Below are 14,330 nucleotides of genomic sequence, written 5' to 3'. Positions count from 1 at the left end.
GGAGAGAGGAGAGAGGAGAGAGGAGAGGGGGAGAGAGAATGTGTGTATCACCCATTATGGTACCTGCCCCTCCCTTCTGTAGTGTGAAGGCTCTGCTCACATGCTCTCTCTGTCCATTAGACGAAGCCCAGATCAGGAGGGACCTCGGTCTTCATCGCAAACTGCCTTTTTCCCTGTTGATCTTGATGTTTCTGTTGCCAGTCTTTCCTGTCACGTAGCCACTCTCACGGAGCAGACAGAACATCCAGGTAGCCATTCTCATAGAACAGAGCATCCAGGCAGCTGAACAATGACTCATCCCAGATGAGATGCTGCAGATAACTCAGATCTGAGAGGAGCATCTTCGGCCATTTAGAGGGAAACAGCGGCAGTCTTCTGCCTTCGCCATAACAACTGCACTTCCTGGTGAAGCATCAGGGCCGGGAGAGCACTCATGTTTTCCTTGAGAGGACCCATCCAAGGCACTTAGCCTCTGGTTGAACCATTATACCTGCCACTTGACACTCGAAAAAGCTCCAGACGGAGCAAAACTGTCACATCCTACGGTCAAAATAGACCCTGGAGGCCAGAGGTGATAAACGCATGCGCAGAAAGCCCAGTTCTCAGCCTTCAGACAGTGGCCACACATGGGACAGGGGACTTTGAAACAATCCTGATGGTTGATTGGTCCTGGCTCCAGAAGCAGACTGGAAGGCTTGTGACTTGGTTACAGGACTCACAAACACTTCCTAAGTGATTCTCCTGCAAGCAGTAAACACATCTGGTGACCTATGTCCCAGTGACCTCCACCAGGTACTTAACACTTTTTTGTTGCTACTATTAGCTTTCTTGTATCCTTCTTTTTCTTACTTTGTTTCTCCCTCTCCCTCTCCCTCTCCCTCTCTTTCTTTCTTTCTTTCTTTCTTCCGTTCTTTCTTTAATTAAAGGTCCCGTACTGGTCCTGCTTCCACAAGTCCATTAGTGCCCAAGATCGAGGAGAAAGGACGAACAACCAGATAAGGCAGGAAGGGTTATTTCCCGAACATTCCATTTACACACAGAACTAAACAGGCATGTGACTATTGCTCTTAGAAGTAGGCAGCATGGGACAGGGAGAGATGGGGAATAGGGGTGTATTTAAAAAGAACACAGGCTCCTCCCTAAACCGGGTGCTTGGCCTGTTTCAATCCAAGAGGAATCAAAGTATCAAAATCTGTTTGGGAAGGCCAGACCATCAGGAATGGAGGAAGGACAGTCCAGAGGGTGGGAGCGAAGAGATTGCCCCCACCCCTACTGAGAATCCCCTACCCCTCAGGTCTGGCAAGAAAGGGGCAACCCTGCTACACCTCAGAGCAAGTCTAGGGCTGCTAGATGGCTGCTAGATGCTAGGGGGCCCAGAGGTGGCTCACATAGGCATCCCCTCAGGGAGATGATGGGGCTGCCACTTAGTTTTTCTACCAGAGTTCAGGGGTCCTTAACCTCCTCGTAGCAGTTTTCCTTTTCCATGCTTGATTCCTGTCAGCTTCTTCTTGATGGCGTCCTTGGGGCTGGCATAGATTGTTTTTGATCTGGAGGCAAGCACCAGAGAAGTGCCCACTAGCTGGCAGAGCAAAGAGCTCGGGAAAAGCCTCAACTCAATTGTCTGAATAATCAGATCTAAGACAAAAGAGAAGCAAACAAGCACAGCAAATTCAAAAGGCACCAAGGGTACCCAAGGGGCAGTTCCAGAAACAAGGACAAGCAAGGCACTGGAGTGGCTCTGGTAAGAAACTCTGGGGTCCAAAGCCAGACCTGGCCGGTGAGGCTTATTAGCAGAATGCTCACCTTGGAGTTTTTATAAGGAAAACAGAGAGTTGCAAGTCTGGCAGGAAATTATACCCTCACTCCCAAGAGCTGCAGCTGGCTTGAACTATCCTATTCCCACTGTTAGGACTCCAGAGCACTGGTCCTTTCCTCATGGACCCTCGCAGCCTGCAAGGATGAACACAAGCCCTATTTATCTCCAGTTGAGGACTAGGCCTGATCTTGAAAAGAAGGCCATAAGGCAACAGCTCCAGGAACAGACCATAATATCCAGAAACAAGGTCTTAAAACCCGCTCCCAAAGAATAGCCTGGGAATAAGCACAAAAATGGGGAACTATCTTATCTCGGGATGGGCCATCTGTGCTGGGCAGCCCTACCTCATCCTAAGGTTAAACGTTAATGACATAGGACCACTGGACACCTGGGACCCCCTAGCACCCATCAGTGAAATTTTAAATTACCTAATCCTTCTAAAGAGTTCCCTATAAGAAGGCCTGTGCACCATTGTCTGGGGTCACCATCTCAAAAACCCAATTAATCCTGATTGCTGGTTGTTTCTGCAGAATAAACGCTCTTTGCCTTTGCATACTGAGTCTGGGGTCTTCCTTCAGTAATTTTCGGACCCTTACAAGTCCACCCAGGTTGTTCCTGCCAAGTCCCAAAGAAAGTCAGAACAAATGGCTAACTGTGGGGTCAGCATACCAAAGTTGAAGCTGGACACTCACTCTGGCACCTGAATCCTCTTAGCTCTTTGTACCTTAACCATCTCCAGCTTCCCTTCCCCCAGCTTCTGTTGTTTTATAACCCTACTGTTCCTGCCACACACCCTCTGGGTTCCCTTGATTCTCATGGTCAAGTTCAGTTGGGACTCTTCTAGATGTTTCTTTTGTCCTCTGCCTCATATCTATACCTTGGAGCCGTCATATCCTCAGTCCATTCGGTCCTCTCTACCTGTTTGGCTCTTCCTCTCTCCCCTCCTTTGCCTAACCAACCTCTGATGGAGTGTCTTCATCACACCTCAGATTGAGATGGGGCCAGTCTTGTGATTATTCCTATCACTGCACTGCCCTGGTTCTATAAGACAATAAACTCCACTCCTTCCTACACACGACTATAAAATCCACAAGAACGTGTTGGTCAGCATCCTTACTGTATCATTAGCAACCATGGGGCTTAGATCTATAGACACTTGGCCTACTGGTGGATGGATAGGTAGCTGAACTAGGGTGGGGAGGGGTGGATAGAAAGACAAACCTGAGCAAGAAGAAAGAATATCAGTGAAGTAATGAAATAGAGCTTAAAACTTGAGGCCAGATTAAAAACAGAGACTCCTTGTGATGGTTTGTATATGCTTGACCCAGGGAGTGGCACTATTAGGAGATGTGGCCTTCCTGGAGTAGGTGTGTCACTGTGGGCATGGTATTAAGACCCTCATTTTAGTTGCCTAGAGGTCAGTCCTCCACTAGCAGCCTTCAGATGAAGATGTAGAACTCTCAGCTCTGCCTGTACCATGCCTGCCTGTATGCTGCCATGCTCCCACCTTGATGACAATGGACTGAATCTCTGAACCTGTAAGCCAGCCCCAATTAAATGTTGTCCTTATAAGAGTTGTCTTGGTCATGGTGTCTGTTCACAGCAGTAAAACCCTAACTAAGACACTCCTGTAATTGAAAATATCTGCAGAAGAAAAACTTTACATGACCATGATGCCCAGAATATAGATACAGGTAACATTTGCTGTCCAGTCTGAAAGACAACTGTGGTGGAAAATTTATGCAGAGATTTCACTGCACTGGTGCTTGATGTGAAAGAAGAAAGTGTGGAGTCTCATAAAAGCTAAACGCAGCAGAAAGCTGTATTGCCTGTTACAACCATAGACCTTGGAAAGGGGGGCGGGAGTGGGATCAGAGCCTGGGAATGGTGGCTAAAATAAGGTGACTTGCCCAGTAAGAAGGGGAACCACAGAGGAAACCCAGTCACTACTGGAGATACCACCTGCATGGGATGGAGTAAGACAAGGAAGAGGGGAAACAGCCACCATCCTTTTCTCTGATGCACTACTGCCCTCCAGGCTATAATGTCTGTCATTGTAATGTATTGTATTGTAATCCTCATCCACCCAGGTTGCTCCTGCCATGTCCCAAAGAAACTTTAGGACAAACTGAAGGGAGTTTGGGAGTTGTTATGGTTTGTATATGCTCAGCCCAGGGAGTGGCACTATTGGAAAGTGTGGCCCTGTTGGAGTAGGTGTGGCCTTGTTGGAGTAGGCATATCGCTGTGGGTGTAAGCTTTAACGCCCTCATCTTAGCTGCCTGGAAGCAGTATTCTGCTAGCAGAATGGTGGCTAAAATAAGGTGACTTGCCCAGTAAGAAGGGGAACCACAGAGGTTCAGATGAAGATGTAGAACTCTCAGCTCTGCCTGTATCATGCCTGCCTGGATGCTGTCATGTTCCCACTTTGATAATAATGGACTGAGCCTCTGACCCTGTTATCCATTGCCCTTTACAAGACTTGCCTTGGTCATGGTGTCTATTCATGGCAGTAAAACCCTAACTAAGACAGAAATGTAATTTGCAAGGATGAGAGTCCCCTATAAAATAGAGCAAATCAGCCCAGGACTAGCGATCAGATCTAGGTGTGAATAATAGCAGAGGGGATCCTGGGAACCAGGAGGCTGCAGTCACCACCTGACTTTCCTTCCAGGGGTGAAAAGAGCGTGGTGAAGGAGACAGAGTACTGTGGCCTGGGGCCAAGGAGCTCAGCACAGGCCACTATTTCCAATGACTTGTAGGGCTAGTAAGGAACGGAAAGGTGTGTTGTGCAGGCTGGTTTTGTCAACTTGGCACAGCCCAGGATCATCTAGGAAGAGGGAACTTCAACTGAGAAAATGCCTGCATCAAACAGGTCTGTGGGTAAATCTTTAGGGCATTTTCTTGATTACTGATTGATGAGACCCACGGAGTGCTTTCTGTGCTCTGCAGTCACGGGTATAGAACTATGCCTCTTAAATACCACCAAGACTAGCCACCTGACCATGTGTGTGACCGCACTTGAGGATTTCCGTTTCTCACAAGCTGTTCATTCTGTCTTTATGTAAAGCCCTAAGGCCTTTGTTCTGTTTGACGGTGAGGAAACTGAAACGTTGAGAAATGAGAAATAGAGCCAGTCATGGAGGAGTGTGCCTATAACTCCAGCACTCAGGAGCTGGAGGCAAGCGAACGGGGAATTCCAAGCCAGCCCGGGCTTCCTAGCAAGACGCTGACTCAAAAAACCTAACTATAAATAAGAACCAAGTTTGAAGGGATTTGGACAATGTCATGAAAATTATCTCAAACTTGGAAATAAGAAAAAGAGATTGCTGTAGGTCTATAGCTCAAACTTGCACAAAGAAACTGAAGGGGACAATTTTGCCCCAGACACTCCAAGAGACGATATTGCAGTGTCTAGAAACATTAGAGTACAGCAACTTAATCTGGAGTGGCCACTACTGCCACCTGGTGGTTGGAGTCTAGGATTGCTGCTGAAACTCAGACTGGGGCAACCCCACAGCAAGGAGGTCAAAGGGTCACCATTGAGAAATCCTCAAGGAGAGCGTGACCACACTTGACCTATGACCGACTGACTACTAGTTGTGTCTCCAGCATATCAACATGTACAGCAATGTTTTCAGGCCTTTGTCTTCTGACTCGGAAGCTACCCCAGGCAGCACAGCGTGTGTGGAGTCTGCAGCAATTGGGTCTTCTTGTCAAGTTCTGGTGGACAGTCAGGATCAGTGACAATAGTGTGTATTGTTGGGGAGACTGTTTGGACCTCTCTTACCAACAGCTTGTGGGGAGGTAGCTTACACTTGGCTTGTTTTTCTTTTTGTGGTGTCAAACCCACAGTTTTGTACTATTGAGCTATAGCCCTAACCTTACCTTCTCTTCATATATACAGATATACACTGGATTTTGGGGTCGTATGACCTTATACAACCTTAGTCACTTCTTTCAAGGTTCTGGGTTCAAATACAGTTTGGTCAGAATGTACTGGGGACTGGGATTTTTCTGCAGGGAACTTGAAGGACATTTCAGCTCATTATATATCTCTGTTTCACTGTTAACATCTGCAGGGCAGGTGGTCCTGAGTTGTATAAAAAGCAGGCTAAGCAAGCCATTTGGAGCAAGCTAGTAAGCAGCACTCCCCTGTGGCAGACACACACACACACACACACACACACACACACACACACTCACACCCCTACCCATGGTCTCTGCTTCAGTTCCTGCTGAGTTCCTACCCTGAATTCCCTTGTGTGTCCATGAGAAGTATGCTTCTCACCTGTTGAAGAGCCCCCTCCCAAATGCTGACTCCTAGGACCCCAAGGCATGCTGCTGGAAGTCAGGCCCAGCAAATAAGCCCCCAACTTCCTCTCTTCTGGCCATCGCACGTTTCATAGTTAGCAATTATTTATTTAAATTAGTGTTGTTTCTTACCTATTCTCAAAAACATTCATATCGGTTAACTGATTCAAACACTTTAGTAATCAATGCGGGTGGGGGGTTAGTTTAGTTTTTGGTTTTCTGAGACAGGGGTTCTCTGTATAGTTCTGGCTGTTCTGGAACTCGATCTGTAGACCAGGCTGACCTCGAACTCACAGAGATCTGCCTACCTCTGCCTCCTGAGTGCTGGGATTAAAGGCATGCGCCACCACCACCTGGCATGAGTCAATTCTATGTTAAGCTCATAGCACTGTATCAGAGCCATGCCAGAATTTGGATACTGAGTGCTATCAGTCTCCTGGGACACAAGGAGCTGTTCCAAGATCCTCAGTAAACAGAGATATGTCCTTGGCAGATGTTAGGGAGAAACACCTTGAACTTCTCTGATCTATAAGTAAATGAACAGGCTTACAGTCCCCCATCGTGGAAGTCATTGTCTTGGGAATATAGGTAACATCCCTTCCGACTGGAATAGCTCTCACTGGAACTTTCCATGCCTCTTCACTAGAATGTGCCCCTCCCTGGTACTGGCTTCTATGGTTTGAATGCTTTTGTCAACTCCATGAATTCTTCTTGAGACCCTTAACACACACACACACACACACACACACTAGTATTGGGAGATGTTGCCTTTGGATGGGTCTGGGTCATGAGGGCTCAACCCTTGCTATACACAGGGCTTGTTGGAGGCCTTTCTGTTGTGTGAGGAACAGCATTCTTCTCTTCCTCTCCAGAGGATCCATTTCTGTTCTTTATCATCTAACCAGCCTCAGGCAGTACATTACAGCAGCACAGAATGGACCATGATGCTGACCAGTAGCGTAGCCCTCACTGTTTTGCAGACTATTGGCTTTCATGGATGAGCACATGATCCCAGAGAGCCAGTTAGAGCTGCAATGTTGAAACTAAGGAAAACTCCTTTTCTAAGACAGTGGGCATAAGAGCCCTCAGGCCAGAAATCAGGAGGCCAGGGTTCTAACTCCCCTTCAATCAGGGGTGAGTCGCTTAATATGTCGGGGCTTCCAATTCCATATCTGAAAATTAGCTACAGGTCAGAGAGGGAGAAGGAGAGGAAGGAAGGAGAGAGAGAAAGAGAGAGGGGGAGGGTTGCATTAGCAGTCACTACAAACTTTCCCTTTCCTTTGTGGCTTTTTGTGGGAAATCAGAAGCAATAGTATCCCAAGTCAGGTGGTACATGGAGGATGTTCTTAAACGCTATGTCGCTATGTCGCTGACCGCTGCTGTCATTCAATCCTTCTTGAGACCCTGGAGGCAAAAGACTCCTCTGACAGTCTCTTGACTCTTGGAGCTCAACCCGAGACAATGCACAGACTCCTTCTCACACTGACTTAAAAGCCAGGAGAGCTACCAGGAGTGTGAGGAACCTGTTGGGGCTGCTGGAAAAAAAAAAAAAAAAAAACAGCTATGAGGAGAACCAATCACCACCAGTCCTGACTACTCCTCATCCAAGAAGCATCCGGGTACTTCAGCCAGGCACTTCCTTATTCCTACTGTTGTTTCAGAATCCCATACATGTATACAATGTGTTTTCGATCAAACTCACCGGCCACTCCCAACTCCTACAGAACCACCCCACCCCTCCTCCCAATCTTATGTTCCTTTTTAATTTTTTATTTATTTATGTGTTTATTTGTTTGTTTACTTATTTATTTTGACTAGGTCTCACTATGTAGCTCCGGCTGTTCTGGAACTCACTATGTAGCTCAAACTGGCCTCGAACTCCATATACCTGACTCTGCCTCCCGGGTGCTGGGATTAAAGGTGTACACCACCACCGCTCAGAATGTTTTTTTTTGTTTGTTTGTTTGTTTTTGTGTGTGTTTTTTTTTTTTTTTTTTTTTTTTTTACCGAGTCCACTTAGCCCTAATAGTGTATATATACAGTGTAGGACCATCCCCCTGGAGCTAGGACAGCCAATCAGAGGCCACATCCCAGAAGAAAACTCACCCACCCTCATCCTATAGCCATCAGCAACCAATAGTTCCTCGGCTGAGCCTGGGGCTACGGAAGCCCCTCCTCTGTCCATGCTGCCTGGTACTTCTATTGCCTAAGAGATGCGGAATTTGAGATTATCGGGCAGTTGAAGCTAGCTGTTAGAACTAGTTTTTTGTTTGTTTTAAGCAAAGCTATTTTGATCATCAACGTATCTTCAGAATCACCCACTATCACTCTGTAAAATTGTTGTCAGCGAAGAAACTTGCAGGGGTCAGTGTTTACACACTAGTGCTGCCCAAGGAATACGTTGCGAGTTTGGCGCAGAGCAGGTTCTGTGTTCTGGTTAAAAGTCTGCACAGTGCTAGACCTGCGCGCAGGAGCCCAGCCGCGGCGCTCGCGGGGCACGGCCACCAGGTGGCGCCACCGAGTCCTCGCGCGGGGCGGAGCGGCCGCGGAGCTGGAGTAGCATGTGGGCGTTCGGAGGTCGCGCAGCCGCGGGCTTGCTGCCCCGGACGGCGTCCGGGGCCTCCGCCTGGGTCGGGAACCCGCGCTGGAGGGAACCGATCGTAACCTGCGGCCGCCGAGGCCTACATGTCACAGCCAACGCCCGCGCCACCCGCCACGCCGTGAGTACGCGCTTCGCCGGGCCGCACACCGGAGCGCAGGCCGCGCCCGCCCCTATGCCGGGGACGCGCAGCGCGCACGCGCCGGGTCGCTCTGGCTGCGCGCGTGCGGGTGCAGGGCGCGCGCGGTGTTTGCGCGGGCTTCGGACCTTGGCGGTGGGGATGGGAAAAGACAAGTTTCCGTAATTAACACAGGATGTACAGCGTGTGCAGCAGGGCGTGTTTATTATTGTGTGCACTCCGCAGTTGCCTTTTTCAGGGCGTGAGACTAATGGGGTTGTGGAGTTCCTCTGAGCAGGGCTTTTTGTTGCTTGTTTGTATCCCTGGCTAGCCTAAGATTGGCTGAGTACCCCAACGTGGCTTCTATCCTGTGATCCTCCTGCCTCCTCTCTGCTGGGATCACAGGTGTAGCAGCAGGGCCCTAGACTCCAGCTTTTGGAAAATGAGGGGACCTTGGTTCCACGTTCTGACTGCGCGGCGCTGGAAAGCCCTGTGACTTTGGGGAGACCCTAACTGTCTGGGGGCAGGGCTTGGCTTTCTGTTCCGAGGAGATTAAAGGGTAACACCCATTTTGCGATTTTTGGCGGGAGAATTAAACTGTATTCGCAAAGGCCTTAGCACTTCAGATAAGTCTCGGTTCTTAGTAGATGCAAAGAACAGAATCTGTTACTCCGTGGCTTGAAAAGACAGCAGTGGGGTGAAGGAAGGCTTTCTGGAGAGGGCCGTGATAGATGCCAAAGAAGGGGTCTGGGGAGCATTCTGGGAAGGGGAGAGCTATGGACAAAGGTGGAGTAGACTGTGGGATAATAATGTCTGCAGGTTTAAACCCAGCTTAGGATTCTTGAGGTCCTGTCATTAAAATAAAAAACAATAATAAAAATAGGGCTAGCTTTGTAGCTCAGCAGTGGCATGGTCACTTAGCGTTCAAGAGTTCTTGGGTTCTTTCTATAACACTGAAAAAGAAAGTTTAAGAACAAAACAAACAGAAGTGGACTGGTCAGAGAGAGACTAGGGTTTGAAGGGCAGAACCTGTAACCCCTGCTTTCTCAAACACTTTCTTGGATGTTTACTGCCCTGTTCTTCCCTTGCCTGGCGCCTGACAGCTGGGCTCCAGTTGCAGCTGTGCACTTTGGATTTCTGCATCTCTGAGAGCCTGAGCAACTTTGTCTTTGGCATCTCCGTTTCCTCAACTGTACAATGCAAATACAGTCCATCTTTATGTTCAGAGTCTGTTCTCAGTGGCTCAATATTGTTTACGGTCCCCAGTTGTCTACCCTGATGCTCCTACAGTCACTTTGAAAGCGGCAGACTGGCCAAAAGCACAAGGCTCATGGAAGGTGTCCCCTCCCAGCCGTTGTCCAACAAGGCTTGATTCCGCTGTCACAGAGTGAGCAGATGTTCAGTCTCTTCAGCGAAATGCCTGTTAACGTCGATGTACCTGTGGGAGACTTTGTCATTTGAAAGAGGTCCCCAAGCCTAGAGCCACAGTAAGACTGTGGAATGGCTTGCAAAGAAAATGTCTGTAAGAAACACCTCACTCAGCTGGGCAGTGGTGGTGCACACCTTTAATCCCAGCACTCGGGAGGCAGAGGCAGGTGGATTTCTGAGTTCGCGGCCATCCTGGTCTACAGAGTGAGTTCCAGGACAGCCAGGGCTATACAGAGAAACCCTGTCTCGAAAAACCAAAAAAAAAAAAAAAAAGGAAAGAAAAAAAGAAATACCTCACTTCAGCATGAGTTATAAGTGTTCTTGCTTCAAGTTCAAAGTTGACAAATCAATAATATATATTAAATAAAGTGTCTTTAAACACTTTGGAATGGGTGTGGCTTTCTTTGTTGGAGGAAGTGTGTCACTGGGGGTGGGCTTTGAGGTCTCAAAGGCTCAAGCCAGGCCCACTGTCTCACTTTCTTCCTGCTGCCTGCTGCCTCTCAGCTGATCTCCAGTACTGTGTTTGGTACTATGCATACCAAACAGGATTATGCATATGCATTGGCCATTTGGTAGTTATGACCCTGAGACTTATAGGGATCCAACCTGTGTCCGCCTAGGAACAAGTAAGTGAGCACTGCAACTGTATAGGGCTACCCCCTCCAGCGGATGGTGATGGAGTAGGGGCTAGAGGATGGCTCAGCATTTAAGAACACTTGCTTTTCTTAGAGAGGATCTGGGTTTGATTCCCAGCACAAGGCAGTGCCCAACCTTCTATCACTCCAGTTCTTGGAGATCTGAAATCAGGTGCCCTCTTCTCCCTCCAAGGTCGCCCACACACATGCTGTGCATATCCATATACTCAGGCACACAAAATACAAAAGAATTATTTTTTTAAAAGATGATCACGATGAAGTTCTTCCCTCATAACCCCATGAGGGAGGAAAGGATTCTGTGAGTCCATTCAGCTAAAGACAGAGCAGTGCCAAGCAGAGAGAGACGACTCTCGGGGACATGGCAGCTGGTGCGGTGTAGCCATGGCCACTTGAGATACAGTCAACATAGCTATCTTAGCCAATGGAGAGATGTTCAATCTGGTGCTACCTAACCATGACCACCTGAGATACAGCTACCACAGCTGTCTTAGTGTTCTATTGCTGTGAAGCGGCACCATGATCAAACATTTCATTGGGGCTAGCTTTCAGTTCAGAAGTTTAATCCATTATCATTATGGTGGGAAAGCGTGGTATCATGCAGGCAAACATAGCAGGAAATATGGTGGCACATAGGCAGACACAGTACTGGAGATCAGCTGAGAGAGAGCAGGCAGCAGGAAGAAAGTGAGACCGTGGGCCTGGCTTGAGCCTCTGAGACCTCAAAGCCCACCCCCAGTGACACACTTCCTCCAGCAAAGAAAGCCACACCTACTCCAACAAGGGCACACCTCCTAATTGTGTCACTCCCTGATGACCAAGCCTGCAAACACTTGAAGGGGCCGTTCCTATCCAAACCATCACAACCAAGGACTAAATTTGGTTTTCTTTCAATAAATTCAGAGAGCTCCCGATGTCTCGTGACCATCCTATCAGATGGTCCAAGCTTAGCAGGAAGACAGGGAGGACCCATAGCAAAACATTGGGGGTAGAGGTGGGGATCAGTCCCTCCGCACTGCACCTGAGATGCTGTAATTGGCTACTCTCGAGTCTAGGAGAGCCAATCTATAAACCATGTATTGCTGGATCAGAGTAGACTAAGATGTGGTAATTAGTGTTTTTAACTTTGGCTTTTAGCGTTTGAACCTCCACTACCTCCAGATTCTGAACATCAAAAAGCAGAGCGTCTGCGTGGTGCATTTGAGGAACTTGGGGACAACCAATGACAACCCAAGGTGAGATGAAACCACCTCCACCTCAGGCATGCCTCCCACTTCCTCTCTCCTCATACGGGAACCGTTCCTCCCTGGGGACAACCTCGAGTGGCATCTTTCGCATCACTAACATCCCCCATGTTACCTTAGGTGAATGGTGTTACTGTGTGAATATCCCAGGCTTCCTTTAGTTCATTCCCATGGTTGGATATTTAGGGTTTTCTCCCCCAGAGTCTTGTTATTTCCTCCAGCATCCTGGTTGAGAAAGACCGTACAGCTATAACAAATGTAATGGTTCTCCAGGCTGCCCGAGGTTTGCTTTCCACCATGACGTGAGTTGAGGAGCCTGCCTCCAGTGACACAGTGTGATGTCCAAGTTAGATCAGCCTGCCCAGGTTCCATTTGGGATGAAGAGTTGGAAGCACTGAGAGGCTAAAACTGGTGCTGGTCCCTCCCTCACTTTGTTCCCGTGGACCAAACTCAGTTGCATAAGGAAGCTGGAAACAAGAGCTAGCAAGCGTCTTCAGGAAAACGGCAGTGGATTCCCTGTGGAGCCACGATGCCTCAGTTTACATCTTTACTACTTGCTTATCTATAGGACCCTCTTTCATGTGCAGTGGTATCCCCAGCCCCAGAGATACCAACCAAAGGCACACAAGAGTTGCTGCATCCACTTTGAAGTCCAAGATGTCTGAGTGACATTCAGTACTCTAAGCCATAGAAATGCCTTTGTGTCTGCAAGTCTCTCTTCCTGTCTGTGCGGATCTGTCTCTCCTCTTTCTCTCTGTCTCTCTCTCTGTCTCTCTCTCTCTCTGTCTCTCTCTCTCTCTCACACACACACTCTCTCTCTCACACACACACACCCTTCTTGACTTAACAGAAGCCTTTGGTGTTCCAAACCTTTGATTCTCCCTTGGACTCTTCCAACATGAAGCTACTCTTCCATCCTGTCCATCCCATCGCCTTATAAAGAGGCCACTTGTCTCCCGACTCAGCATCTCTTTGGTGAGCTTACCGTGCAAGCCTGGCAGCTTGGGTTTGATCTCTGGGCACATGGAAAGGTGGAAGGAGAGAACAGTTCCACACAGTTGTTCTTTACCTCCACGAGCAAGCCATGGCGTGTGCACGTGCAGATGCTAATAAATAATAAATGTAATTAAAAACAAAAAACAAAAAACAAAAAGACTATTCCAGCTGTCCTTAAGAGTTCCTCGAGACACCCCAACCCACCATCCATCTTCACCCTCTCCATTTCAACCTCAAAATGTCCATCCCAGCCTATCAGATCAACTACTGTATTTAGAGAGCAGCTCCTACCATTCTGGTCAGTCCCATAGCCTGTCCCTGTTGTGCCCTACCAAGAGGATGGACTGGGTAAAGGATGGATCAGATGCTGTTAGCACCTGGCAGTCGCTGATGGCTTACTGTAGGCCCCTGGTAACCTCCACTGGGGCACAAAAGCCCACAGAAGGAAGACTTCATGCAGTATGTTCTTTCATCCTGTTGTTGGGGATGGAACCCGGGCCTTTATACTTGGTAATTCATATCTGGCTCTGAGACACTTCCCAATGCAGCAGTGGTTTTCTTATCATCGTTCAGGTGACATGGACACCATCAGAGGTGATAGTCCTTAGCACCTACAGCTGTTACCACTATCTAATTCAGGGAGTGTTCATCCCTCCCGAAAGGAACTCTGTGCACTTCATTAGTCAGTGGTCCCTCCCTCCTACTGCTGCCAGACCTACTGATCAACTCACCACTATGGGTTCATAGAAATGTGCAAGGATTTTGGAGGGTCGTATCTGTCTGTCTATAACTCCTTTATACAATTAAAGTTTTTATTCTGTGCATGCTGGATAGTTTCCATCAATTTAAAAATATAAATGAGGGGCTGGAGAGATGGCATCTCATGACTGTCTGTAACTCCAGGTCCAGGGGCTCTGACGCCCTCACACAGACATGCAGGCAAAACACCATGCACATAAAATAAAAATAAATCGTTTAAAAAACGATAAACTCAATTGTCATTTAAGAACTAAATGAGCCGGGCAGCGGTGGCGCACGCCTTTAATCCCAGCACTTGGGAGGCAGGGACAGGCAGATTTCTGAGTTCGAGACCAGCCTGGTCTACAGAGTGAGTTCCAGGACAGCCAGGGCTACACAGAGAAACCCTGTCTCGAAAAACCAAAAA

General features: G+C 48.2%; 1 protein-coding gene across 1 annotated transcript in view; it reads left to right on the top strand.

The window, feature by feature from the left end:
• Nucleotides 1-8,654: 8,654 nt before the first annotated feature.
• Nucleotides 8,655-14,330, top strand: part of Fxn (frataxin) — a 17,700-nt gene continuing 12,024 nt past the window's right edge. Inside the window, exons 1-2 of the mRNA XM_021152091.2 lie at nucleotides 8,655-8,847; nucleotides 12,063-12,160. Coding sequence (XP_021007750.1) covers nucleotides 8,689-8,847; nucleotides 12,063-12,160 — 257 coding nt within the window. The 5' untranslated portion in view covers nucleotides 8,655-8,688. The remainder of the gene's footprint in view (nucleotides 8,848-12,062; nucleotides 12,161-14,330) is intronic.

This window comes from Mus caroli, chromosome 19, assembly GCF_900094665.2.
Source record: "Mus caroli chromosome 19, CAROLI_EIJ_v1.1, whole genome shotgun sequence".
Classification (NCBI taxonomy): Eukaryota; Metazoa; Chordata; class Mammalia; order Rodentia; family Muridae; genus Mus; species Mus caroli.
This window is presented reverse-complemented; position numbering and strand designations above follow the sequence as displayed.